A 25,279-nucleotide genomic window follows, 5' to 3' on the forward strand; every position below is an offset into this window, starting at 1 on the left:
CAAAAACACTCACACCCGTGGTGAACTTCAGAACACAGCCACAACAATCCTCGAACCATAGAACTCGTATTATTACCACTCGTCTGAGTCTTGATTCTATAACCAACATTCTACCCCTCATCCGCTCAACCTTTGATCATGAGGAACCATGACAAGAACGGCTCAACGACGAGCTAACATTACGTAGTGATCTACCTATCGCTGAACCGTCCCGTTCAGAATCACTCATCCTACTCACAAAAGCTCGAGCCCCAAATCTCGTCGGCCTAGCCGCACGCACTTGCATCCCCTCAACCCCCTTGTCGCCGCCATCCGTACCCCGACCCCCTTCCGGCCCGCCCGGCACATTACCGTGATCATAATCACCACCATAACCCTCGCCATGTCCCCAATCATCACCCTGCCCATCACCATAGTTACCACCGCCACCACCCCCATGACCATAGCCATCTCCGCCCCCATAACTACCTCCATCTCCATAGCCGCCATGCCCATCCCCACCGGGCCCATCACCCCCATACCCCCCATGCCCACCACCTTCACCATCACCAGGACTAGAACCAGAACCACCAGGCCCCCAAACCCCACCCGTCCACGGCGCGTTACCCTCATCCCCACCCCCGCCATGACCGCCCTCTCCCGGCCCCGGATGAGGATGCGGATGAGGATGCGGGTGTGGATGTCCCGGATACGGATACCCCGGATCAGGATGCCCCGGATGTCCTGGATGTCCCGGATCAGGATGCCCCGGATGCGGCCACCCCGGGTACCCCGGGTGTCCTGGATGTCCCGGCCCGCCCGTCGGCCACGGCCACGGCCAGCCCTTGGTAACCGTGGTATACGCCGTTTTGGTGCGTGTGCGCGTGGTGGTGACGTCGGCGGTGAAGTAGCGGGTGCTAGTTTCGTCGTCGGTGGTGGTGGAGCTAGTGGTGGTGGTGGTGGTGGTTGTGGTCTTGGTGACGCGCACGTGGGTGTGAGTGCTGGTGGTGGAGGTGGTGGTGCGTGCTGTGGAGACGTCGGTTGTGGTGGTGCTGGTGGTTTTGGTGTCGGTTGTGGTTGTGTGCGTGGTGGAGATGTCGGTGGTGGTGGAGCTTGTTGTTGTCGTTGTTGTGGTGCTCGTTGTGGAGGTGGCTGTGGTGGTTGTGCTCGTGGTTGAGGTTCCGGTAGTGGTTGTGCTGGTTGTCGAGATGTCCGTTGTGGTGGTGCTAGTCGTCTCGGTTCCCGTGGTCGTGGTACTCGTGGTTGATATATCAGTAGTTGTCGTACTAGTGGTTGAGGTCCCGGTGGTTGTCGTGCTCGTCGTCGAGATGTCAGTTGTCGTAGTCGACGTAGTCTCGGTCCCAGTGGTTGTGGTGCTTGTTGTCTCGGTGGTCGTAGTTGTGGTCGTTTCAGTGGCAGTCGTGCTTGTTGTCGTGGTACCCGTGGTCGTTGTGCTGGTCGTTTCGGTCCCAGTTGTGGTTGTGCTTGTCGTTGAGATATCTGTCGTGGTGGTGCTAGTAGTCTCTGTTCCCGTTGTGGTTGTGCTTGTCGTCTCGGTGGTCGTGGTCGTGCTGGTTTCAGTAGCCGTGGTGCTTGTTGTCGTTGTGCCCGTGGTTGTTGTGCTTGTCGTTTGGGTAGCAGTCGTGGTCGTAGTCCCAGTGGTGGTAGTGCTGGTGGTCTTGACCGATGTGGACGTCGAAGTCGTAGTGGTTGTCGTTGTAGTCGTTCGAGTCCTGGTTGACGTAGCTACGCAGAGTTAGCGAGGATACACCATAACAATAAAAGAATAAACCAAAGCGAGAGGAGGCCCACTTCCCCTCGGATCCTCCCCCCTAAAGATGAGAATTATGCAAGACAACACTTACTCGTATGGTCACACTCATACACCGGTAACGGCAACGCCAGACGAGCCGCTATCTGTGGGAAGAGGCCGAGGCCGGAATTTGTGGTATACACGATGGGGCTCGTAACACCACCACATGCGATGTTGTTGGCATCTGCACAAAGCACTCGGCAGGTTCCCATGAGATCAATTGTGATGCCGAGAAGCAGACCAGGCGCGCAGTGGCAATCCCTAGCACACGGTCAGCACAAATTCCATAGCCCGTAGAAGGGAATCCGTCAACTTACACGCCATTAACCATGCCAAAAGCCCTAAACCCCCTACTATCACACTCGGCTGCACATGAGTCCAGCGTCGCGGGGCTAATAGACGGTAGCAGTAGAGACAGCAGGGGGTTGAAAATACCACCGATACCGAGCGGCCCCAGTCCGAGACACCCATAGAGATAAAACGTATTGCTCCCCGGCACGGGTACGGTCGGCCGCCGAATCAGCGCCGCCTCGGCTTGGATGATGAGGGCTGGGTCGTAGCCCGGCTGATCTAGCACTGTCGGCGGGCCGGTCAGGGTGTTAGGGATGTCGTCACACTCGAAGAGGAGGTCGGTGACCAGGCGCTTGAAGCCGGGGATCAAGGGGGTGTAGCAGCCTTGTAGTTCTGTGTTGATGTACACGGGGTAGATGTTGTTCTGGCCGCAGCAACGTTGGGATGTGGTATCGCAGTCGCCAAAGACGCTGGGCACATCGTGTTCGTTAGTTATGATGTAGGAGAAGGGGGTGGGAGGACTAGTACTCACCCGGGTCCAGCATCACACGTCGTGTTACACACTCCCGGAGTGGACAGGAGCTCAGCATGGACGCGGAACGCTCCGAGGCCGAATGCCGACCCGCATTGGCAGCGAATCTGGCCACTGCAAACACACGTCAATACACACATTCATGATACCCATGCCTGGAAACTGTAGTGACATACGCTTCCGGGGAGCCGTGAACGAGCGGATACCCGAGGCCAGCACACAAGTTAAAACAAACATCGATATCCACCACCAACGCCGACGCCCTCACATCCTGGGTGGGGAACCCGCCGGGAGCATTGTAGCAGCCCAGATGCTGATAGTGCTCGGCAATATTCGGGTTCGAGTTGGTGATGGGCACGAGCTCATTCGCCGCAAAAGTCGGGTCGACAAAGATCTGGGCATCGAGGAGGCCGCCGCAGGTCTGGGTGTTGTCTTCGTTGCAGCGGCGGTTGCAGAGGGCCGTGCCGCTCGGCTCGTAGCCCGTGGGCAGCTGGATGCCGCAGGTGCAGGTGTTGTCGCGGAGGGGCGCGAACTTGTAGCCGTAGCCGCGGCAGACGCGGGCGCAGTTGAGGGGGGTCACGGTGCTGTTGATGTTGGAGCCGGGGTCCCAGTCGGGGAAGCTGCGGGAGGGATCTGTGGGATTGGGGCCTTGGGGGCTGAAGTTGAAGAAGAGCCCGGCGTTGATGACGAAGTTGGGGACTGTCCCATAAGATTAGCCTTCTTCCTCGGTTTTGTTGTGAGAAGGAGAGGGTAGTTGAGTTGTCATGAGAACCATCTAGAGTTGCGGGATGCCGAAAAAGGGGGGACGGGCAAACGGAAAGGGGAGAGAGCATGAGAAGAAGAGAAATAACCCAAAATATCAACTTACAACAACCAAGATTAACAAAGTTATCCGATCCGCAGGCACCAATCTCAGCCGCAACCGAGCCCAGAAAACCCTGAGCATCGACGGCGACGCTCAGCAGACCGGCAGCGGCCGCGAGCGCCTGGCCGACCCGGAGTCGCATATTGACTGACGTAAAGAGAGGACGACGGCGACGTCAAAAGGCCGTCAGGCAATGAAGGAGAGTAAAAGATCTACCTAGGGCGAAGGAGCGGACTGCAGGGCGCTGCACGCAAGCAAGGCTGCCGGATACTGTTCAGGTGTTGCTTCCATGACGGCACTGGGGTGAGCAGTGTATTTGAATAGCGGATGGGGACAATGCAATCAGCAAGCAATTTCACGGCCAGGACGCCGTCGCGTCGGTTCACGATAGTTTCATGGTGTTGGCGCGATGTAAGACAGCCCCAGTGCGGGGCGTGGAATGCTCATAACGGTGACGATAGGAGGGAGAAGAGAATAGCCAAGCGACCATGTGGTTTATATAGACGAGCATTCCTCGCTACAGGTCTCACTCGAGAGTCTAGACAACCCTAGCCTCAACATGTAAAATGGAGGCGTCCACTAGTTCTCGGCGGATGCCAGGGGAGATAAAAACTCCAAAGCACACCAGACAGAAAGCTCGTGGAGAATGCCAAGCGACATCCAGCGAAATCCCGCGGAGACATAACCCACGGAGAGACCCCTGACCTCCCAGAAAGCATGAGATCGGCGTGAACGGCACCCAGGACCACGATACAATGTATGAGTATATCTGAGTCTAGACCACCACTAGACTAATAGCAGCCACCATACTCAACCGACGACTCGGGCGGCCACTCACTTTCAAGCAGCTCCCTCCCATCCACTCCCTGACTCCAAGTCCATTCCTCCAGACGCCAGGATTGTGCCGACATTTCAGCAAACACCGCCGAGTCAATGTCCAGCCAAAATAAGCCAAAAGAGTAGTAGTATCGTAGCATTCGCTCGTGCCTTCACTTCACCCCATCCCTGGCCACCACACCCACCACCGTGCCGGTCTCAACGGCTTCTACCCGTCAAATTCAACCCCCACAACCTTCCCCGTCCCCCCTCCTCCTCCTCCAGCGGTATTCACACTCGACGAACCCGCCCCACTCGCTGCACCCCCCTCCACCCCATCCCCCACCCCCGCCAGCGCGACATCACTCGCCTCCGCATCAGCCCCCGTTAGTAAATCCCTATCCGAGCTCCTCACACTCCGACGCTCGGCATCCCCTCTGTACGCGGCACCGCCCCCCTTCCCACTCCTCGTCGACGCGCGATCAAACCCGCCATCCTCATCCTCATCCTCCTCCTCATCATCACCGCCCGCGCCCGCGCCCCGCTGCTGCTGCTGCGTCTCCGGCAATGCATTCTTCTCGAGCTCCTTCTGGGCCTCCTCCATGCGGCGGCGGACCTCAGCCGCGACGCGCATGCCGTCCGTGACAATGTTGTCGAGCACGCCGCGCAGGCCGCGTCCGGCGCCGCCCGCAGGCCCTCCTCCAGGTGTGCCTTGTCCCGTGCCGAGCGCGGCGTTGACGGCGCGGCCGGCGCCGATGCCGAGGCTGGAGAAGGTGGTGAGGGAGGAGGCGCTGGTGGGGGTGGTGGTGAGGCCCTCGATGATGTGGAAGGAGGCGGGGAAGGAGGTTTCGAAGAATTGCTCGAGGAGTTCGTCGGCGAGGACGACCATGCGGAAGGTGGGGAGGGTGATGTGCAAGGGGTTGGACGGGTCGAGGGCGATGTTGGCTTTTTCGGATTGAGCCTTGGAGACGCGGCGGCGTGTGTCGACGTCGGCGCCGGGGGTCAATTCCGTCGAGTTGAGCTGGAGGGTAGGTGGTGAGTTTCCAAACTTCTTAGCGGCTGTTTTCGGGCTGCCAGTCGGCGAGTCCATCGCGAGGAGGTCGTCTTCATCATCCTCGTCTTCGTCATCATCCTCATCGTCGTCATCGCCAATGGCGAATGCGTCGGGGTTTGCTAGCTCTTCGCCCGCCGGCTCGTCGAGGAGTGTTGATTCGGATTTCTGTTGAACTTCCCGCACCGAATGATCTTGGTTCTTCGGGTGATCCGGATCGGCGTACTCAAAGCATCTCCTTATGAACGCGCTGACGCTGCCGAGGAATCGTTCGCTCACCGGTTGGACGTCGCCCTGGGTACCATTCGCGTTCTCTCCGCCTAGCGCTACGCTCGAATTCGACGGGCTCAACGTGCCTTCGAGTCCACGACGGGAGAGGAACAGCAAAGCTTCCGACATGCGTAGTATCCCTTCCCGGTCAACCTTGCCGTCGCCGTTATCGTCGTGGAGTTCGAAAAAGTAATTAATGGCCCCCATAATGTCACGCTTCCCTTTGATGCCTGCGAGGCCGGACACGACTTTCTGCAGGGTGAGGGCTGAGGAAGCGTCGGTATCCCACTTCTGGAACAGCCTCTGGAGGAATTCATGTTCCGCCGGTTCTGGGCCGGCTCCCCACGGCGACAGCACCGTATCGGCCCGTCTGAAGCTGCCATAGAAACCCTTGTCCTTTTCCGCAAATGCGTCCCGTTGGGGTGTCGAAGGCGCATCTGAGATGGCCCACTTGCACATGCCGGCAAGGAATTCGCGGAATGCATCATAGTCCATGAGGCTAGTGCTCGGGCCCAAACCAACGCGCCCTTTCTCGACGTTATCACCTTCGCTGGCTTCCGCAATCCGTGACCGGCTGTTTTTGTTTCGCCTCGCCTGTTCCTGCTTGATGATATGATCGCGCTGTTGTCTCTCGTACAAGACTGTATAAAACCGATCATATAGTGCGCCCAATTCATCGTTGCTGAGCAGTTTACTATCCGGCCCAAGGTTCCTGATGGCTGTGCGCTTGGCGAAGTTCTCGATATTGCTTAGGACGGCATCTTTGTTCTTCAGACGAAGTTCTGTAATGCTGCTGTGAGTGATGCCAGAAAACTCCTTGAACGCGACGACCATGAGCTCCTGGAATTTGGTAACGGCCCTCAGTTTCGGGTTCTCCGACTTGGGATGTGCAGACTCGTCTAAGCGAGCAAAGTAGGACTTGAGCACCGAGATGAAAGCGCCGTCGTCTGTTGCGTCCAACAGCTCCTCCCCGTTGATCCTGAGGATGGCCAGGCCGACTTGGAATAATACTTTGGGACCCTCGACGAAGAAAACGTCGAGGACTCGGAATGCGAACACAAGCGGCATTGAGTTGATGTAGAGTGATAAGAACCAGGGAAGGGAGACGACGGAAAGCTGGACATCGCTCTTAACGAGGTGCTCCCACAATATCGGCATCGTCTTCTCCACCAGAGATTCAAACACTTTTTGGTCGAGCAGCGTGCCGTACATGGTTGTTGAGTAGTACCCGGGTACCAGGCGGTCACACAGAGTCGAAAGGAGGAAGAAGGCCTGGGCCTCTGACATGTAAATAAGGAGTGCGGCAACGACGATGTTCATAGCCTGGCAGTAGCCGACGTCGGCGTTCACCCAGCTGTAGGCGGTCAGGACCCGGCGGAGGCGGCCGATACCCTCCTCGCTCTGGAAGCCCGGATACTCGGGTAAGCTGCGGTTTAGGTCTTTTTCGATCTCGTCGATTGCCAACGATTCCTGGCCGGAAAACTTGGCTAGGGTGTCGGCGTAGAGGGTTGGACTTTCCAGCCTGAGGTAGATAGAACCGGACGTCAACTCCCACATCTCGCCTCTTAGCCTGTTCGGCAACCCTACTCGGATGAGTTTGTGAAACGTAGGCTGGCGAATCAAGGTCGTGTTCCGACCGTTGTCCCTAAGATATTCGGCCCATAACCTCATCTTCGCTCTGTCGCGCAGCTTCTTGGGGTCGCCAGGATACTTAAAGAGCATGCCCAAGCCAGCATCGGGAGGAGCCGCGTTCTTCTTATCTTCGGGTCGGAGGAGGTATTCGGAGTAGCATTCGGACGTGACCTTCTTTAGCTTGGCCACCATGCCGACATTTGCTCGCAGTCCTTTCTTGAGTCCATCGCAGAAACGTTCGCAGGCTTGTCGATTCCCGGCAAGCTGCAGCGTCACGCGTTGTTCCCTGAGCTCCTTCTTATCCTTCTCCTTAGCGGCATCCTGGCTTATACCATTCCAAGTCGATAATGAGAGTGCAAACTAGATTGGCATTCTCGTCAGCCCATGCGCTACACCGGTTATTGGGAACAAGCCCTCATACCTGGAAGTTTTGACTATGTAACCGCTCGACTCTTCGGATAGAACAGAGGGGAAATGTGAAGCCATTGCCGCCAGGACCTCCCCCGTGTGTTTGCCCTGTAAATATTGAAGAGGTCGTCGTCGTGGCCGACTGCAGGAAGCTAGACGGTGTGGTGGAGAAGCAGAGGAAGGCTTCGGAGAGATGGAGCTTGCCGGCGTACTGGTGGCCCCGATCCCGGTCTCGGTCGCCTTGTGTCGCATTCGCGGGTGGGATGGTGAGCTCGGCCGTTATCTCATAGAGAGGGTGTTGAGATGACGGCAGCCTAAACTGGCTCTGGAACAAGGATGCTTTAGACGGATTCCGGTCGGATTCGGAGAGGTTCAAGCCCTGCACGGGGTCTAACAACTGCTGCGCCTTCTGTACGAAGCTCGAGAAGTTCAACATCCTGTGTGCTATAGGTCGTGGAAGTTCGTATCTCGGATTGCAGCCCCCGGGGGGTGTTGCAAGTCGAGGGTTGGCGGGGAACTGGACGGATGATGGTTTTGGGGGGACGGTAAGTTAATATGACATTGCTCGGGAGTAGCGGTTGGTTCGATGATCGGCGCGATGGAGATGAGTGATCTAATGTGGGATATAGCGGCGTAGCGTTTTGGAAGGTGAAGGGGCTCGTCGTTGGGTGTTTCGAAGTTGATACCCGTCTCGTGTGTGCGGCTGACAGGTGATGGGCAACCAGATGCCGACCCAAGTTACGAACGGAATAGAATGCTTGGGCAAGTAATGCTCACGAGGCAGCACCCCATCCGGCACCCACCGCTGGATGTGGAGCCCCTCCCTCGCCAGACCCAAGGCTGGCACATCCCTGCGGCCACACTGACAGCGGTTGCCCCGCTTCCATCTAGCCGCCTGCAGCCCACCGCCTAGCAGCCCTGCCCCATTCTTCAATTCCATCATGGATGAGTGACGGAACTTGCATTCTTCACCTCCTCGCATTCGATGCCGTGCAGCCGCGAACCGGATCCAAAATAGCGATCCGTTCAACCACCTCAGCTACAGTCTACACCCGGTTTGGGTGATGATCATAAGGTACCTAACAGGTACTGCAATTGAGTCCCAACGCAAAGGTGTCATGGAACCTGAAGTCAGGAACATGAAACATTCCAGGCTCCATTTGACTAGTGTCCATGAACAGCAACACCTAACAAGCGTTGGTTTCGTCCGAACCACATCGGGGATATTAAGGCCTTCCGCCTACCTTTTATCTCTGCGTCCTTGACTTACATACCACCATCAACCGGTTCTTTCTGGCTGATTTGCTCATCTCCGGACCCGACCTAGGGGCCCAAGTCCCACCATGGAAACCGGCCCGCGCCGTTTCGGGCAGATTGGCAGATTGCTTCAATGACATCGCCGCCATGACACTACCGGATGGGCGGCATCTTACACTCCATCTCCTCTTTCCAAGTTGGGTGGATGTCGTCTGAAAGTTTGCTTCGGTGCGCTGTACTAGTGTAAGCTCCTAAGCAATCTAACCGCACAAGCAGGATACGCCATTCCTGCTTCCCACCTGGATAACAATCCCTCTTTCCCACTTTCCCGTTTATTGACGGCTTCTTTCCAGGTTTGTTGCCCAAGTTGCGAGGTTGGTTCCGGGATTTGGCGATATTTCAGGGTCCGCTTGTCCTGCAACGCCAACGTCATCCGCCGCTTCCTTTGCCAAGCCCCAATGCCCTAGCACCTAATTGGCGAGCATCCAGCGCCGCTGATCGCCTTCCTCAAACCTGTCCCCTGTCCCCTACCCCACGTTCCAGGTTGTTTAAACCCCGCGAGCCCCGAGCCGCGAGCTGGGCTCGAAGGAGGAAGGCAATCCCTCGGCCAATTCATCCATTGCGCATTCAGCCATTGTTCATTACCTGCCGTTTGCCGCGCTGCCCTGTCAGCTTGTCCCTTCTTCGGCAACTCACTCCACCCGCCCTCGGTCCCATGCAACCCCAGGAGGCTGGATTTCGATTTCGATCTCATGTTCAGCTACGACCCCCTCCCTCGAGCTCCCCATCTTCTTTATACCTGATTCCCTACCCACCTTACTTGGGCCACTTACCCACTCTCCCATTCGATCACGAACGGGGCAGGGCAAGTCCCTAAGCACATGTGTACAACAAGGCCACCCTTCCATCTACTTGCCCCGCAATCAATCACCTGCCAGCAAACTACACACCACGTGGGAACACCACACCACACCACAACGCAACGAGAGCCTCGGAACCAAGACCCGCATATAACCACTTGAACGTCTAAAGAGGTTCTTCCCGTGCGCACCTCACTTACCTACGCAACGAACGACACCACCGCCAAGTTGAGCCCAACCCACCGACACAATGGCGGCTACGGTGGCGCATTCGCAGGCGCTTCCGCCGGGGCTTCACCCATTGCAGGTGGCTGCTATGAGGGCTGCCGCTAACGGACAGCAGCAACAACAGCAGCAATCGCAGCAATCACAACAGAGAGATTTTAATGATGAGCCCTTCGATGTGACGTCTAGAAAGTTGACTGTGAGCGACCTTGTTCGTGTGAGGACATTAGGAACAGGTAGGGTGTTTGGCCCCCTCGGCCTGGCGCATTGTCACTTACACCTTATCTAGGCACCTTTGCCCGTGTTTGCCTCGTGCGGCCGTCCCATGGCACCGAAGCCGATCGCAGCAAGGTGTATGCGCTCAAGATACTCCGGAAAACCGAGGGTAGGTTCACTTGGAAGCTTGGGGTGCAGAGGCAAGGGCAGGAATGCTAATCAGCCGTAGTAATTAAGCTGAAGCAGATTGACCACGTGCGCCACGAGCGCCAAATCCTGGCCGATGTGAGAGGGCACCCCTTTATAACGAACTATGTTGCCTCCTTTTCGGACCACGAATTCCTCTACATCCTCCTCGACTACGTGCCCGGTGGCGAACTCTTCACCTACCTGCGCAAGTTCCGCCGTTTCGACGAGGACATGGCCCGCTTCTACGCCGCCGAGATTGTTCTGATTCTCGAACACTTGCACGAGCACCAAGGGGGGATAGCCTACCGGGACATGAAGCCCGAAAACCTCCTCCTCGACGGCGAGGGCCACATCAAGCTCGTCGACTTTGGTTTCGCGAAGCGGTTAGGAAATAACGAATCCGGCCACCCAGTCGAGACCTACACCCTCTGCGGCACACCCGAGTACCTCGCGCCGGAGGTGATCCATAACAAAGGTCACACCACCGCGGTCGACTGGTGGGCGCTAGGGATCCTCATCTACGAGTTCCTCACGGGCTATCCGCCGTTCTGGCATCAAAATCCTATTGAGATTTACAAGCAGTACGAACCCCTTTTCACACCCCACCCCCCTTAAACCCCAACCCTCCCTCCCACCCTAACCATCCCAACCCCCACATAGAATCGTCGAAAAGCCCATCGTCTTCCCGCAAGAACCCGTCATCAGCGACGCCGCCAAGGACATCATCCGGCAGTTCTGCACCGTCGACCGGTCCCGCCGCCTCGGTAACATCTCGGGCGGCGCCGCCAAGGTCAAGGCGCACCCTTTTTTCGCGGGCGTCGACTGGGACGCCGTCTACCAGAAGCGCCATCACGGCCCCATCATCCCCCCGGTTAGGTACCCCGGCGATGCCCAGTGCTTCGACATCTACCCGGAGGAGGACGCCCACAAGGACGAGTACACCGACGAGATGGTCGGCAAGTACGATGCGTACTTTAAGGATTTTTGAAGGCGCCTTGGGGAGGGGAGAGCAGTATGAGGTGGATCGGTGGTGAAATGGGAAACGCGGGCTTCGCGCTGGTTTTTCGTTGTTCCTTTTGGCTGGTTTTGAGTTACGAATACCCGGTTTGAGGGGGGCATCCACATCTACGTTGAGGGGGTCGTTGCAGTTTCATCCAAGCCAGCGTTTGTTGCCTTGGGGCTGCTGGTTATGAGACACGCTGCTGGAGAGGAAGGAAGAGTTTTGCTTTTGTCTGTTTGACTTTATTCTCGTGGCAAGCAACAGATATGGAGCGGGCGAGTTTTGCTGTGATTTTTAGGCGGACAGCAGGCGTTTTTGGGGGGTCGGGCCGGATGGAGCATGTGTTTGTGATTGCGACTTACCTACGGTGCGTGTATATGGGGGATAGGGGGGTGATGCGGGCGTTGCCGTATTATTATTATACGTATTCTTACGAGAGTTTGTTGGAGCTGGCTGATGGGAGGCTGCCATTACCTAGTTAGGAGGAGGAACCGTGGCTGCACATTACTATACCTACGAACCTAACAGCGAAACGACCAAGGTGCCGGCAGATCTCTAGCTGCCATGGCTAGTACCGTTCGCTAGATAATCCCTGATAGAAAAGAAATACGCGGTGCCTTATCCCTTTCCGTTCTTGATGATGCCCTGTTTGGCCCCCATTTGTTCGCTCACTACTCTCTACACTTTGTTCTTCGCCTCCTACCACTTCAATGCGGTTTTCTCTTACCCGCTGGTTTCTATTTGTTTTTATTACCCGTCTCAGAACTTACTTCGAAGCTCAACAACACTTCAATCACGCAGGGCACCCAATGCAACTCGAACCACACCACAGCACTCTACGACTTGCTTATATTACGTCGCCGAAGTCTATAAACTGCGCCTCACCGCACAAAAAGAGTAGAAGCCATACTATCAACCGACGCCATTATACCTCACCTTAAATCTCCCAGCCTGCTCCAAACGTAAATATATATCTAACCCAACTCCCTTAGGTATCTAAGCGTATCCCGCTCACCAAACCCTCAACAACCACCAACTCCCCACCCCCAACGCCAACAACGTCGCCAACAACACGGCCCCCTCCCTCGTACTCCACAGCAACGCCGTCCAGCCCACAACCACCTCCTTCCGCCTCGCCGCCGCCCGCCGCTCCCACGCATGCACGTCCACAGGCACCGGCATCCGCACGCGCGGATCCACCATCCCACCACTATCCTCCGCTACCAGCCCCAACCCGTCCTCGTCCGCTTCAATATCCGCCGGCGGCGCCATCTCCTCCGCGCCAAGCACCGGCACCCGCGCCCGGAAGTACACCGCCCGGTGATCGCTGCACGCCATCAGCGGGAGAGCATCGTACGCGTCCACCTCCACGCGCGGTTTCTCCTCCCCCTCCCCCTCAGAACCACCCCCCGAAGACGCCGACGAAACCCACCGCGGCACATCCAAATACAGCACCCGATCACACCACCCCGGCCAGCGATGCGGCGCAAACCGCCACGGCACCTCCGGCACGCCATCCACCTCCCTCCCCGCGCGCACCGCCTCCTCGTTGGCCGCCCCCTCCGCCCCGTCCAGCACATCGAATTTATACGTCGGCCCGAACCGCACCGGCGCCTCCGCCAGGCCGTGCAGGGTGCGTCCGGCGCGGCGTTCCCGCGTCAGCTGGTCGCGCGGGAGGAAGTGGGGGTGGTGGTGTTCGGAGGACGGGTCGAAGGAGGGGAAGACGGAGGAGGGTGGGGGGGTGGTGTTGCTGATGCGGTAGTTGAGGTCGCCCGAGACGAAGAGGTGGGAGGTGGGTTTGTAGATGGAGAGGGCGTGGAGGGCGGCGAGGGTGGTTGCGGGGGTGGTGGGCGGGAGTTGGGGGTGCGGGAGGAGGGGGTGTGTGGATTCCTCTTCCTCTTCCTCTGAGTCTTCTTGTTCTTCTTCGCTGGGGTCGGGGCTGTCGCCGGTGGGGAGGCGGCGGGATGTGCTGTCGCCTGCGCCGGTGCGGTCGAGGGTTGGGCCGGCTTGGTCGGCGGGGAAGCCGTCTGGGAGGAGGGTTCGTGGGTTGGAAAAGGTCAGGCCGGCGACGATGCTGCGCCAGTTGGCGTTACGCTTTTTGAGGTTCCATTCCATGGCTGCGAGGTGCGTGGCTACGAAGGTGAGTTCTGTCGTTTTGCTCAGCCCCGTCTCGTCTGCTTGGCCGCTCCAAGTCACCCTCAGCCCGGCCGCGCCCTTGTTGCCCATGTCTGCCGCCCCGAAGCCGCACTCTGCCTCTTCGATATTTCGTATGGAGGTCGGGTCTCGCGCGTACATGAGGATGGCCGTCATCCCGACGTTCTTCGCGCGCACGAGTGTGTATGGTGGGGGTGTCCCCCTGCGAGGCGCGGCTGCTGAGAGGGGGGCACGTTCATCGTCGGTGTCGGCTGTCGCGAGCACCTTTGCCGAAGCGAGGTTGAGCGCCTCCCCGAAGCGGGCGTAGTAGGGGTTGAGAAAGTAGGAGCCGATAAAGGCGTAGGAGAGCGGCGCTACCTCCTGGAGCGAGCTATCGGCGAAGGAAACGGGGTAAGCATGTGGGATACGATAGGTCTAGACACCCCGAAACCAGAGACTGGGACAGCGCGGCGCTCTCTGCTCAGTTGTGTTTCTTAGCCGCATCTCGCGATGGGCACGAGACCACTTCTGCAGGGGTATTTGGATATCCACGACTTACAACACAACCAGGTCTGGCAGGTCTGCCGTATTCTGCGCCGCGAAAGCGCCATGGAGATGGGCGGCGAAGACAGGAGGGTTGATGAAGGTTTTGGCGCAATTGAAGGTGAGGATGAACAGATCAAGTGTTGACGGCGCCATGGCTGCAGCATCTATCGAGGTATTGCGTGACTTCATCCGAAGACCTCTCGCAGGTGTGGATATTAAACGGTGCGACGTGACGTGGTTGGGTTCCGAAACGGTGTCTCTTGATGCACTTCGCACCGTTTTTCGTCATGTACCGGCAGGGATGGTCAAGGTAGTGCGGGGGAGGGGGTGGGAGGTTCTGGGCGAGAAACGGGCAAGCGGCGAGTTAGTGGTGAGGGAGAACTGCTTGGGCACTCTTGTTTGTTTGTTAGCTCAAATAACGGGTCCTACCATTCTTTATACGACTGGCTCTCCGCTGATGCCTGAGTTGAGAATCCGCGTCCAAGAGGGGTTTAGATACGTTCTGACCTGTACAGCCTCTCGACACCGACTTTTCCATGCATCAGAGGAGGCTGAGCACCGCGCTACCTGATCACCTTGCAGAAGCGATGATTTATGACGGGGCACATTTCCATTACCGGGCCACAGTGGACGTGAGGCATAAAAGCAAAACGAGACTGATATTAATGAAACGAATGGTATGCGTTACTGGTGGCACCTCAAACCGGTCAACAGTGCGAGCTGGTGCCTATACCCGGAACCCGAACGGCTACCGTCAGCAGCCGGACTGTCCGATCGTGATACCATGGCCGTCTTGACAGGATCGGGGGGTGTTGTCGTCCATCGCCACCGAACGGTGGCCTCAGAACTGGAAAGCACCGGGGGGGCGGAGAGAGGCGCCCGAGTTGCCCACGGCTAAACATGCCTCTCTCCGAACGTCCTTGCCAGTAACCCAACCCCCTCAATCCTCGTGTATCGCAACAAGCCATGACCAATGTTCCGAGTGTGCCTGTCAGCTAATTCCTCAATCATGGTCTGGAAGCCCCGGCATTAAGGCCGAGGCCGAGTTTGCATCCATGATTGAGAGTTAACTGATGATTGTCTTCACCCTGCCCATGCCGGAAACTATTGCTTCGTCCCCTGTTACCTCCCCACAAGCGTGTCCCGATGCCATAAATGCAGAGTGCAAGGAAAAATGCAAGACCAAAACGAAAATAAACACAAAAAGGGTCTGAGCGGTGTGTGCGGTGAATTATGCAATTGGCCGATTTCCTACGACAAGGAACCCGAGAAGCGACCGCCCTGAACGGTCGCCGTCGAATCAAAGTCCCGTCTCGTCGTTGACCATTGCTTTTCGGGGCGCTGAAAACGCTACCACAAACAACGACTGCCCCTCCCTCAAAGCGACACCCCAATAATATCAGAGTGCCGGGCATGCCGTTCGGTAGATCCCCGGTCTGGACAGCCAGTCAAATGGCGGGCTGCGAAGCCGATTGCCACCTGACAGAGCGCCGGACCAAAGGTCATCCGAGCAAATAAAGGTCATGAACTGATGAGATGTCGAAAGAAAACTGAGGGAGAAAAAGCAGTCCCGATATGCTGGTGGTCATGGTAGCGAAGGCGTATATCCGTTATCGATGCTGATCCGGTCCGGCGGAGCACAGCTGCTTCCGCAAAGGGATCCAGATGCTCATGACAAGGCCCGCGAAAGGGCCAGCCAAGCCAGTCGACGAGAAACAAACTCATATAGCCCGAGGGGTGGTAACGTCAAATCAACCTTTGTCCAGTGCTTCAGTCCATGGGCCGGTACTTGTTGGTAGCATATCCCGAGCCAGCGCCCTGAGCTTTCGCAGCTGAGCGCAGCCTATTATCGCAAACTGACCGTCAGCATTCCATGTCAGCATTGTCCCTCCGGCCAGCGTTGATGAGCGCGCACCAAACACGAAGGAAATATGATTCCTTACTAGGAATGCTTGGGCTAGGCTTGGTAAGTCACTCACATCCTGTCGCTTCCGCCGACGGCACGGTTGGTATCCGGGGCATCACCGGTGATCTGCTTCCTGGTTCCGCGAGGTAGCGCCTGAGCGTCCTTACGGGCGGCGGCCTGGGCATCCTTGGGGTCGCCCTGGGTGGCCTGGGCGGTGTTGCCGGCGGCCTGCTGGATGGCCTGCGCATTCTTCTGGTACTTGTAGACGGTCCAGTCGAATACGTAGTCGTACTGGAAACCCTCACGGACGAAGAGGTCGCGGAAGATCTTGCGCAGGTAGCTGTAGTCGGGCTTGTCGTCAAAGCGGAGCGACCTGGTGTAGTTCAGGTAGATGGCGAACTCGTTGGGGAAACCACGGCAGAGGACGTCGGTGGGCGTCGTCATCTTCTTCTCCATGATGCGGTCGTACTTTTGCTTCTTGGTCGCTGCCTTGAGGCCCTGCCACGGGAGGGAGCCACGGCAGAAATAAAGCATGACGTAGCCGAGCGACTCCATGTCGTCGCGGCGAGACTGCTCGACACCAAGATGAGTGTTGATGGAGGCGTAGCGCGCCGTGCCGGTCAAGTTCTTGTTCTCTCTGTACGGGATGTGGAAGTGCGTCTTGGGGTCACGGTACTTCTTCGCCAGACCAAAGTCGATGACGTTGACTTGGTTACCCCGCTTGCCGATGCCCATGAGAAAGTTGTCGGGCTTGATATCGCGGTGGATGAACGATTTGGCATGAATGTACTCGATGCGGGAAATCAGCTGGTCGGCGAGGAGCAGGACCGTCTTCAACGAGAACTTGCGGTTGCAGAAGTTGAACAGGTCCTCCAGGCTGGGTCCAAGAAGGTCCAAAACCATGGCATTGTAGTCGCACTCGGTGCCGAACCAGCGGACGAACGGAATGCCGACGCCGCCGGCGAGCGACTTGTAGACGCGGGCCTCATACTCAAGCTGCGGATGCTTCGCCTTCACACTCTCGAGCTTAATGGCAATCTCTTCCCCCGAAATGATGTTGGTGCCCAGGTAGATGTCACCGAACGAGCCCGAACCGATCTTACGACCGATCCGGTACTTGTTCCCGACGCGGAGATCCTATATTCCGTTAGTAAGGCAGTTCAAAGCAGGCGGGCATCACGAATTTCAAAGGCCCGCTGCCACACCGCCTTTCAAGGCCCCCAAGGCGGGATGGGGGCCAAGATGAGCGGAGAGGTAGCTGAAACCAACCGACTATAAACGCCAGCCACATCACAAACACGAGTTATTCGGGGTATTATTCGGGGTTCGTACCATCGTCGTCATTTTGCTTGATGCTCTGGGTGATTTCCTTTAATCGTGTGCTGGGACGCCAATCTGCGTGGCTGCGTGGCAATGGTCCGAAGCTGCTGTACGGAAAAATAGAGTCAGCCTGCTTTTGGGTCGCTGAACAAAGTGAAACTCGCAAGCGCGGGGGGGATCAACCCGGTTCGGTGGTTAAATGCAAAATGGTTGTGAAATGTGTTGCCCGGAGTTGACGGCGACGGAGGCGAGCAGCGATGACTTCAGGCTCCTCACCTTTGCCAAGGCTCTGCCTAGGTCACTGGCTTGCGCCCTTTATCGGGGGATGCAAACCTCGACTCGGGCTCCAAACGACGTTTGAAAGATAAAAAAAAAGAATGAGGGTTGATGATGTTCTTACCTGGCAAATGCAGCTGTTCGGTACGGTTCAAAGCGGGCTGCGGGAGTTCCCCAAAATTCGGTGATGACGGAGAATGGGAGAAGGGAGAAGGGAAATTGGTGGTCGAGGGGACGGCTGCAAAGAAACTGACTTTGAGGGCTGTGAAGGAATGCCTCAGCAGGGGCTGGCAGGCGCCTGGCCTTACTCCACAGTGCGCCTGCGCCAACCGGGCGCCGCATGTACAGTGCGAAATGGCAGAAAAGGCGGCAATCAATCCCTGGGTGCCCAACCAAGGTGGGTTGGTGGCCACTGGAGATGCTTCCACCTCAGCCTCTCAATCCGAACAACCTAGCAGTGCCAACGCACCATCCGTCTGCAGCCGGTTTTGCAATGTGGCCGGCCTTAGCAGCTTGGGAACAATTACGGTGTGTACACGACACTAGTAGCAGAAGATCGGATTCTGCAGACGCACGTTTTAGCCGTCTCCGATGGTTGTCACGAGGCTCGTTCGGGCGCCGCTTGCTCACAAAAGGCGTGTCGCTCTTGGCAGACATGCAACCGGAAGCGGGCATCGCTCAGGAAGCAACCTCCCGTCGACTTCCTGTCGGTAAGCAGAGGCCAAACCGCCCTGTTGTAGCGAGACAGTCTTTCCCACTGCCAGAGAAGCAAAGTGAGGGCGCTAATAAAACGCCCACATCAACTCTACACGGTGCAGTCGACTGGAATCACGGAGTGAATTGGTCGGCCGGGCGCGAGAAACAATATTACGCAGTAGCAAGCGACCCGACAGGCTGGATCTGTCGGTATGTCAACCACTTTGGGCGTGGGAAGCTGCCAGTCGAGGAGGACGGCGCTTAACGATTCATGCAGCGTCACGGCCCGGTCAGGCTAGGTGGTGAGGAGTCAAAGATGGGGTCGCGAAAACACGCACTGTGTAATACGGTGGCCGGATTCCCTACCTCGGTCGGGAGCGTACGCCGCAAGCCATTTCGCCAGCCGCATAATCCGGAAACAGAAATCTTAATGCAAAAGGCACACCAGGAAGAGATGAGCAAAAGGGGGGCCAAGAGGGTGGCCAAATGGCATGAAAGGGCGTCAGGAAGGCAGCAAACCGGAGTTCTAGATCCTTGATCCGCCGTATTTACGGCGCCACAGCTTCAAAGGGCGCAAACGCCTCCGTTCGAAACCACCAATGGGCCGCGACCCACACCCGACAACATCCATTCAGCTGGCTCGGCATCTCTCGGTCTCCTGACCTTCACCGCAGCTTGACCTGCAGAAACACATATATCTATCTCCCGACCTCAGCTGTCGCGCCCTTGGCCTCAGTCACCTTCCGGTTTTGCCTCCACAAGCTAGGATCGCCCAGGCATGATTTATCCCAAGCGACCTTTGCCTCACCGACCAAAGCACCGCACGCGGTGACCGTGGCCGGATCCAACCAGCCACCCAGTCCTTTACTCTATCAACACCCAACTGCTCGTGGCTGCCCATTGTTGGACTGGTGGGCAGCACGACGATGGCGGCAGAAATAAAACTTTTTGCACCTGTCTCGCTGCCTTACTTGGCTGCATACATGGCCTGGAGCCCCAAATGATCCGGACAAAGACGAGCTCATGGATGTGCCACAGGCGTTGCCCCCGCTGAGTCCGTCACATCATTGGGCTATCTGGGTAGGTCGCGGACCACCGTCTCGGGCTCTGATCCAGCTAGCTCGTCGGGCAAATTTTGTGCCAGTCGGTGTGGCCGCTGACCGGGCCGCCGGTGATCGATCTCGGGTATCCTGGGTTATATTCATGATATTATGGATCGGTAACTGTAGTGTAGTTCGTCCGACTGACCCAGATGGCAGCCCTCTGAACTTGATATGCCTCCTTCCAGGCATTCGCCTCGGTGTGACCTCCCCGCGTCTTCCGTCTCGCTGCCGCTGTTAGGTTGCGGTTGCCAATGCTCGTGCAACCCGGCTGGTAGGACACGCTGACGCGTAGTAGCAAAGCATGTCTTGGTTTTTCTTGATCATCGGCTCGTCGGCTCCTGTGCTTACCCCTCGATTGACCACCACATAGGTACCTAGGCTATCCCAAACCCGGGACTCGTACCGCAAGTTGCGTGGCCACCGTCTCTTTCTCTGTTTGGCAGCCTAAGTTGCTTAAGCTTCTCACCGAATTCCGTATGAAACGACCAACCAGTTTGGGGCTGTGCTAGGAACTCCTGGATGAAGGAAAAGAAACAAATCACAATTCTCCTCAGTTAATTGCACGCCAGCAGAAAAGAGAAGAGGTGGGATTTTCGACCAGCTGTATGAATAGTTCAGGTCAAGTTTATACATAGTAGGTCCGCAGTGAGAATTCACTTGCGGTCCCCGGGAACCGGCAACCTGACCGAACCCTACCTGCCCTGCCTGTGCCCACTCTCGGGCCAAAAAAAGCTGAACTCCAAGTGTAGGTGCCGCTGAAAGCTCCGACTAGAGGAACGAAAAGAAAGCCATTCGGAATACCAAAGCCGGCTTTTCATTTAACTCGGCTGCTTTTAACTTACTCTACTTGGTTTTCTCTGCCTCTTCTTTTTCTTCATTTTCTATATATTTTGCCTTTTCTTAATTCTCTTTTCTTTGCCTTTCGGGTTCGGCTTTTTTTGGCCAGAGATTGGTGCCTGAGGAACACATAAAACACCAATCCCATCTCAACTCCCATTCCAGGGGTTCACTACCCCACCATTCGCTGGAATCGGAAGGCGGGGCAAAACGTGCCTCACCAAACCCCTTTTCGCAATTCCCCTGTTCCAGGGTGGGTCGTGGTCCACCCAGGTTCCGTCTTTGCTTTCCGTTGACTTCCTCAAAGCTGTAGTTCCCAAGTATCATCAAATCCAACGAGAACCAGGGCGGGAGGAACAAGCCGAGCACTTCAGGATGGTTTCCCCCGGCCTGTTGGAAGGCATGACAGGACCAGGCCTGGGGGTGCACTCGCTTCCCGTTTGCGGGGCGAGCAGTCGCGGTTTGTGATCATCGGACAAGGTGGAGCAGGAGACCCTGAATCCCTTCCCTTCAGGGTCCGAGGTGCCCTCAACTGCGCAGGAGGAGCGACAAGAAAAGGAGAAGAAAAAAGCGGAAAGTTGTGCCCAGGTCGAAAGCTAGTACAATACAGTACCTCGTGAGACTCGACAGTCGTCCATCGCCAACCCCGGTGTGAAGTACAATCTCACATCTCATCCGGGTCTTGGCCATCTGTCGTGACGCGGTGCCGGGGCTTTGCCCCAGCTTCGAGGTGGGGACTCGGGATAAGGGCCGGGCGTAAAATCGCCGCTGGCCCTGATGCCGAGGACCTGCGTGTGTTTGCGCGATGCGACGAAAGGTAGCGTCCACCAGGGTGGGATCTTCATGACCCAAAGCGACGAGGCAAGGAACCGGCGAGTGTTGCCGTCTGTGCCTCAGCGATCAATCTCACCATGGTCGGCCTGCCATTCATCTCTCCACGGCATCAAACACAAGCCCCTTAAGAGGTAACCTCCTCCATGAGGTAACTGCAATTAAAAGGTACCTAGATAGTCGGGTGCTAGTACGAAGTAGTTAGCTTGGGGGACAAATGCGGGAAAATAGAGGTTGTTGAGCTGGGCGGCAGTTCATCAATGTTGGTCCCTGCAGAACATCAGGCCAGGGGCAATTAAAAAAGTGCCCAGACTCAGAAGGCTTGGCGACCGCCGCCCAGCGTGGAGGTGGTCCCAAACAGGCATGGCGCGTAATCCGTCCCTCTGAACACAGAAAGAGCATGGGGATGTTTGCTGGCCCCCCTGGGTTGCCGAGATGTCCATCTTATTAACTTGCCCTGGTGACCACCAAGCACTCTCTTCGCCTCTCTCCCCGTCAGGTAGCCAAAAACACTCCTCGCCCCCGACGACAAGATCTGTTTTCTAGGTAAAACATCTTGCCATCGGCTGCGCCCTTAACCAAGCTGGGCACTCCCCGTCACGCATGTTTGCACACCGCTGTCCCTCTCAGCGGCCACCCCTCGAAACTCCACGGATCCACAAGCACAAGCCCGAATAGCACAAGGTCCTTCTGTCTCCGGCGGGTGAAGGTTGCGTCTCGGTGGAAATCGCAACACTGGACGCCGATCCCACGCTCCCTCTCCAAAGGAGCCTGTCCGTCCCCCGAAACCAAAACCCCTAAAATCCCAACGTGTTGGGAATTGCTCAACTAGGTAGCTCTCCCCGAAACACCAACCCACGGATGGGCCCGAGAAAGATCGTTTTCAATCCCGTCTAACCTATCGCAAAGTTATACCCCACAGCCTATATTTGCTGAACCGCGCTTCGGCATCTTGACGTCTCGGACGATTTCGAGTCGATCTAGCAGCAGCAGCACAGGCCCATAACCAAGGCCACATTGCTGTTACCCGGGACCCAAACTCAAGCTTGAGACGCGCGGCCGTTCGTCCGATCTCGACCCCGCGTGGCTACACCGAGAATTGATCACAACCGTGCCTGGATTATATATCCGTTAGCGGCACTTCGGCGGTCACATTCTCTCGCCCCCGCTCGTTTCCTCAGCCCGCAGCGAAGAAAAGAAAACAGCGTTTGAGACGGGACCCACGACGGGAACGACCCGCTGTCTGAAGAAACACTCCTTATCTCCACTGGTATGACGCCGGCCCCGGTCAAAGGAATTCAATCCAAGACATTTTGACACGGTCGCACAGGGCAGCAGTCAACTCGACCCGAGTTGACACGAAAACGGCGGCTCGCGCCAAAGCAACACCGGAATTGCCAAACTTTCATCATCAGATTCGCCATCGTTTGCCCATCATGGCAGGTTCGCAGCAAGGTGAGCACATCGCATTCGTTCATTCGTTCTTCTACCTCCTTGGCGACTCCGGGTGCAGACGCCGAACCCTGCTGCGCTCCCTCAGTGGCGGCCAACGCAAGCATCGAAGGGGGAGATCCACGCAGGCGTGCCTGGTCGGTCGCATCCCGCTTCCCAGTTTTGCGAGTCCAAGGGGCCGCTTTGGCGCCTGGGCATGTCCATCGGTTCGCTCTGCGATTGAGCCTGCTGTGTCATGTTAAGGAGATTACTGTTTCATGTTCCTGTCACCGTCGTCATTCGCATGCACGTTGCCGACGGCCGAACCTGTTCTTTTCCCCTGTCGACTTGATCGCTGACTCGTGGGGGGTTCCGCCCATTTAGACCAGCGATCCGCCGGGTTGTCATTGAACCTTCCTTCAAACAACCCATTCCGCAATCGCGCCGTATCGCCCACGACCTCACATAGCCCGGCTTCTCCATTCGACGACCCGCCTCCGCGCCCGCTCTCGCGCAACCCGTTTCTTGACCCCGCCATCACAGGCAGGTCCAGCCTTTCCAACATCCGATCCGAGTCGGAAAGCATGTCGTTGGACAAGAGGCCGTCCCTCACGGCCGAGGAGATTTTCGTACGTCCCCGCAAGCATTACACCCGGTCGGCCGCCGGCGTCGTGCAAAAAGTCGCATCTCAAACGTAGTCTGACCATGGTTCGCGCAGGGTTCGTTGACGCTTGTGGATACATCCGACAAGCCTGCGCCGCCCCGGCCAGACGCCCCCAAACCATCGCCGCCGCTTGACCGTCGCGCCCCACCGCCCCCTTACCGCGAGGGCGCGCCGCCGCCCAACCGGAGGGGCCCGCCGCCGAACCATCGGCCGACTCGATCGCAAGAAGAGGCGCTTCGCGCGCGGAGAATGCAAGAGAACGGTGGCCGTGGCGGCCCACCGGACCCCTCACGCTCCCCGCAGCGGCGCCCCGAGAGGCGACCTCGCCGGAACTCGGATTCGTCAATCCTAGATAATGATAAGATCATGACCGAGGAAGAACGAAAGCAGCGCGACCAAAGGCGACGCGAGCGGGAGCGCGAGCGGCGCCACCGTGACAACAGGGAGAAGAAGAGCACCAAGCCCAGCCGCAGGGTCGATATTATCGATCAGTTGGACGCAACCAGCATCTACGGTTCCGGAAGTAGGTGGCGCCGCGCTGTTTTGTTGCAAGTGGGTTGCTAACATGATCAATTGCAGTTTTCCACCACGACGGACCCTTCGACGCACTGAACCCGCACCGAAACAGACAGGGGAGCCGGCGTGCACCCATGCAAGCCTTCCCGAAAGATTCGCTCAACAACACGATCGGCGGGGCTGGGCCGTTGAACGCCAGGCCGGACCATGCCACGTTTCTGGGGCAACAGGATGACGAGGCATTCATGGAGTGGTCTCGGGGCGGCAAGGACAAGGGGAATTATTCGAGCTCCAAGGAGACGCCGGTCTTCGATCCGCTCAGCCGCGGCAGTATCCTGCACGGCGACGAATCGCTCGGTCTCGGCACGTCGACCTTCTTGGAGGGAACACCGGCCGCGCGGACTGCCATCCAGAAGCGCGAGGAGGAGCGGGCTGCTGAGCTTGGGGGGGATGGCCTGCAACGCAAGAAGTCGCTCGCTCACCGGATCCGCAACATGAACCGCGGCGGCCGTGATTACCAGCCCTCCGGGCGGATCACCAACCCCGATGCTGGGTACGGTTCCCGGCGGTCTCCTTCGCAGGGCGGACCGGCCTCGGCTTCGCTGTCGGAGCGCAACCCGTTCTTCTCCGAATACGGGTCCGGCAAGGGCGAGGACGAGTTCACCGTGCAGAAGATGGACAGCAACGGAAGCAGGCCTTCGCCCGCGAGCCCCAGCGGGCCCAGCCTTGAGCGCAGGTCGACGACGGACGCTACCGGGGGTGATGAAGCGCAACCGAAAACGAGCGGGATCCTGGGTCGCATGAAGAGTCTGAAGGGAAGACGCCAGCGCCCGGTTCCTGCCCCAGGTGATGCGGACGTCATCCCCACCCCTGGAACCGCGGTTTAGAAGAGCCGCAGGGCAATGCGAGCGAAGCTGGCGAATAGCTGGGGTTACAGTCCCATCCCGCCCCAGACATGACATGACAGTCCCCGCTGCCTCGCTTCTTCGACATGGACCTGTTCTCAGGTATTACGTCTTCGGTTTTCTCTACGCGATAAATAAAATACCCAGCACAAGACGCCTTGGGTCTGCGATGTCCTCGAAACTCACGATACGGATCTCAGGATGCTCTGAAGTTTCCGAAGAGCATGGTTACACGGTCAAATTGTGCCTTCATTTCCCCTCTTCTGTTTCCTCGGTCAATGGTGCGACGCAAAATCGGAGGGCAAAGAATGGCAGGAGCCATATAATGTCACGGGTCAGTTCTAACTGGCCCTGGGGGGCGATGCAGGCGACGGCGGTGATTGGGAGTGGTTGGGGGCTTGGGGTTGGGGGGGTTGGTTTGTCCTGGGGCCGCTTCCTTGTACATAGCATAGTCCCTTTCTCTTTTCCCGCGGATTTGATGACACGGGGGGTTGTTTCGGGGAAGGTCGGGGGCCTGGCGAGTTTTTACTCTTGCGAAGCCTGTTCTGTCCTTGGGGCTGGTTGGTTGTGCTTTGGCCCTGTTGTGAGCAAGCAAGCCCGCGGCGTCGCTTTCATTGGCAGGTTGAATCGAGTACTGTTGTAATGATTGAAATCATGATTCTTACTCTTTTGTTTGGTTAGTTGAATGTGGTCAGGGGGCGAGACGGGAGA

The 25,279-nt window shown here is 57.4% G+C and overlaps 7 protein-coding genes across 7 annotated transcripts; 2 read left to right on the forward strand and 5 right to left on the reverse strand.

Annotated features, from left to right (window-relative positions):
* Positions 1-2,105: 2,105 nt before the first annotated feature.
* Positions 2,106-3,622, reverse strand: F5144DRAFT_494071 (WSC domain-containing protein; the record flags this gene model as incomplete). Its single annotated transcript, XM_066786017.1, has 4 exons — positions 2,106-2,553; positions 2,616-2,722; positions 2,788-3,314; positions 3,484-3,622. The coding sequence occupies 4 exons, from the start codon at positions 3,620-3,622 to the stop codon at positions 2,106-2,108; spliced, it is 1,221 nt and encodes a 406-aa protein (XP_066641824.1).
* A 529-nt stretch (positions 3,623-4,151) lies between these two features.
* On the reverse strand, positions 4,152-8,093 carry F5144DRAFT_654840 (uncharacterized protein; the record flags this gene model as incomplete). Its single annotated transcript, XM_066793109.1, has 2 exons — positions 4,152-7,609; positions 7,671-8,093. The coding sequence occupies 2 exons, from the start codon at positions 8,091-8,093 to the stop codon at positions 4,526-4,528; spliced, it is 3,507 nt and encodes a 1,168-aa protein (XP_066641825.1). The 3' UTR covers positions 4,152-4,525.
* A 1,815-nt stretch (positions 8,094-9,908) lies between these two features.
* Positions 9,909-11,531, forward strand: F5144DRAFT_308610 (kinase-like domain-containing protein). Its single transcript, XM_066783945.1, has 4 exons — positions 9,909-10,235; positions 10,289-10,384; positions 10,445-10,985; positions 11,065-11,531. The coding sequence occupies exons 1-4, from the start codon at positions 10,025-10,027 to the stop codon at positions 11,390-11,392; spliced, it is 1,176 nt and encodes a 391-aa protein (XP_066641826.1). The 5' UTR covers positions 9,909-10,024; the 3' UTR covers positions 11,393-11,531.
* Positions 11,532-12,236: 705 nt separating this feature from the next.
* On the reverse strand, positions 12,237-14,547 carry F5144DRAFT_579023 (Endonuclease/exonuclease/phosphatase). The gene is made up of 2 exons (XM_066789298.1): positions 14,097-14,547; positions 12,237-13,928 (listed from the first exon to the last, which is right to left on the reverse strand). Exons 1-2 carry the CDS (start codon positions 14,270-14,272, stop codon positions 12,416-12,418), a joined length of 1,689 nt encoding a protein of 562 aa, XP_066641827.1. The 5' UTR covers positions 14,273-14,547; the 3' UTR covers positions 12,237-12,415.
* A 325-nt stretch (positions 14,548-14,872) lies between these two features.
* Positions 14,873-15,675, reverse strand: F5144DRAFT_308896 (uncharacterized protein). The gene has a single exon (XM_066783948.1). It carries the CDS (start codon positions 15,496-15,498, stop codon positions 15,091-15,093), a length of 408 nt encoding a protein of 135 aa, XP_066641828.1. The 5' UTR covers positions 15,499-15,675; the 3' UTR covers positions 14,873-15,090.
* A 103-nt stretch (positions 15,676-15,778) lies between these two features.
* On the reverse strand, positions 15,779-17,786 carry F5144DRAFT_308774 (kinase-like domain-containing protein). Its single transcript, XM_066783946.1, has 2 exons — positions 17,322-17,786; positions 15,779-17,126 (listed from the first exon to the last, which is right to left on the reverse strand). Exons 1-2 carry the CDS (start codon positions 17,331-17,333, stop codon positions 16,059-16,061), a joined length of 1,080 nt encoding a protein of 359 aa, XP_066641829.1. The 5' UTR covers positions 17,334-17,786; the 3' UTR covers positions 15,779-16,058.
* Positions 17,787-22,052: 4,266 nt separating this feature from the next.
* F5144DRAFT_309027 (Pal1 cell morphology protein-domain-containing protein) lies at positions 22,053-24,684 on the forward strand. Its single transcript, XM_066783949.1, has 5 exons — positions 22,053-22,322; positions 22,383-22,507; positions 22,868-23,112; positions 23,202-23,670; positions 23,727-24,684. The coding sequence occupies exons 2-5, from the start codon at positions 22,489-22,491 to the stop codon at positions 24,548-24,550; spliced, it is 1,557 nt and encodes a 518-aa protein (XP_066641830.1). The 5' UTR covers positions 22,053-22,322; positions 22,383-22,488; the 3' UTR covers positions 24,551-24,684.
* Positions 24,685-25,279: the final 595 nt, after the last annotated feature.

The sequence above is a fragment of the Chaetomium tenue genome, assembly GCF_020726465.1.
Source record: "Chaetomium tenue strain MPI-SDFR-AT-0079 chromosome Unknown F5144scaffold_5, whole genome shotgun sequence".
Taxonomy (NCBI): Eukaryota; Fungi; Ascomycota; class Sordariomycetes; order Sordariales; family Chaetomiaceae; genus Chaetomium; species Chaetomium tenue.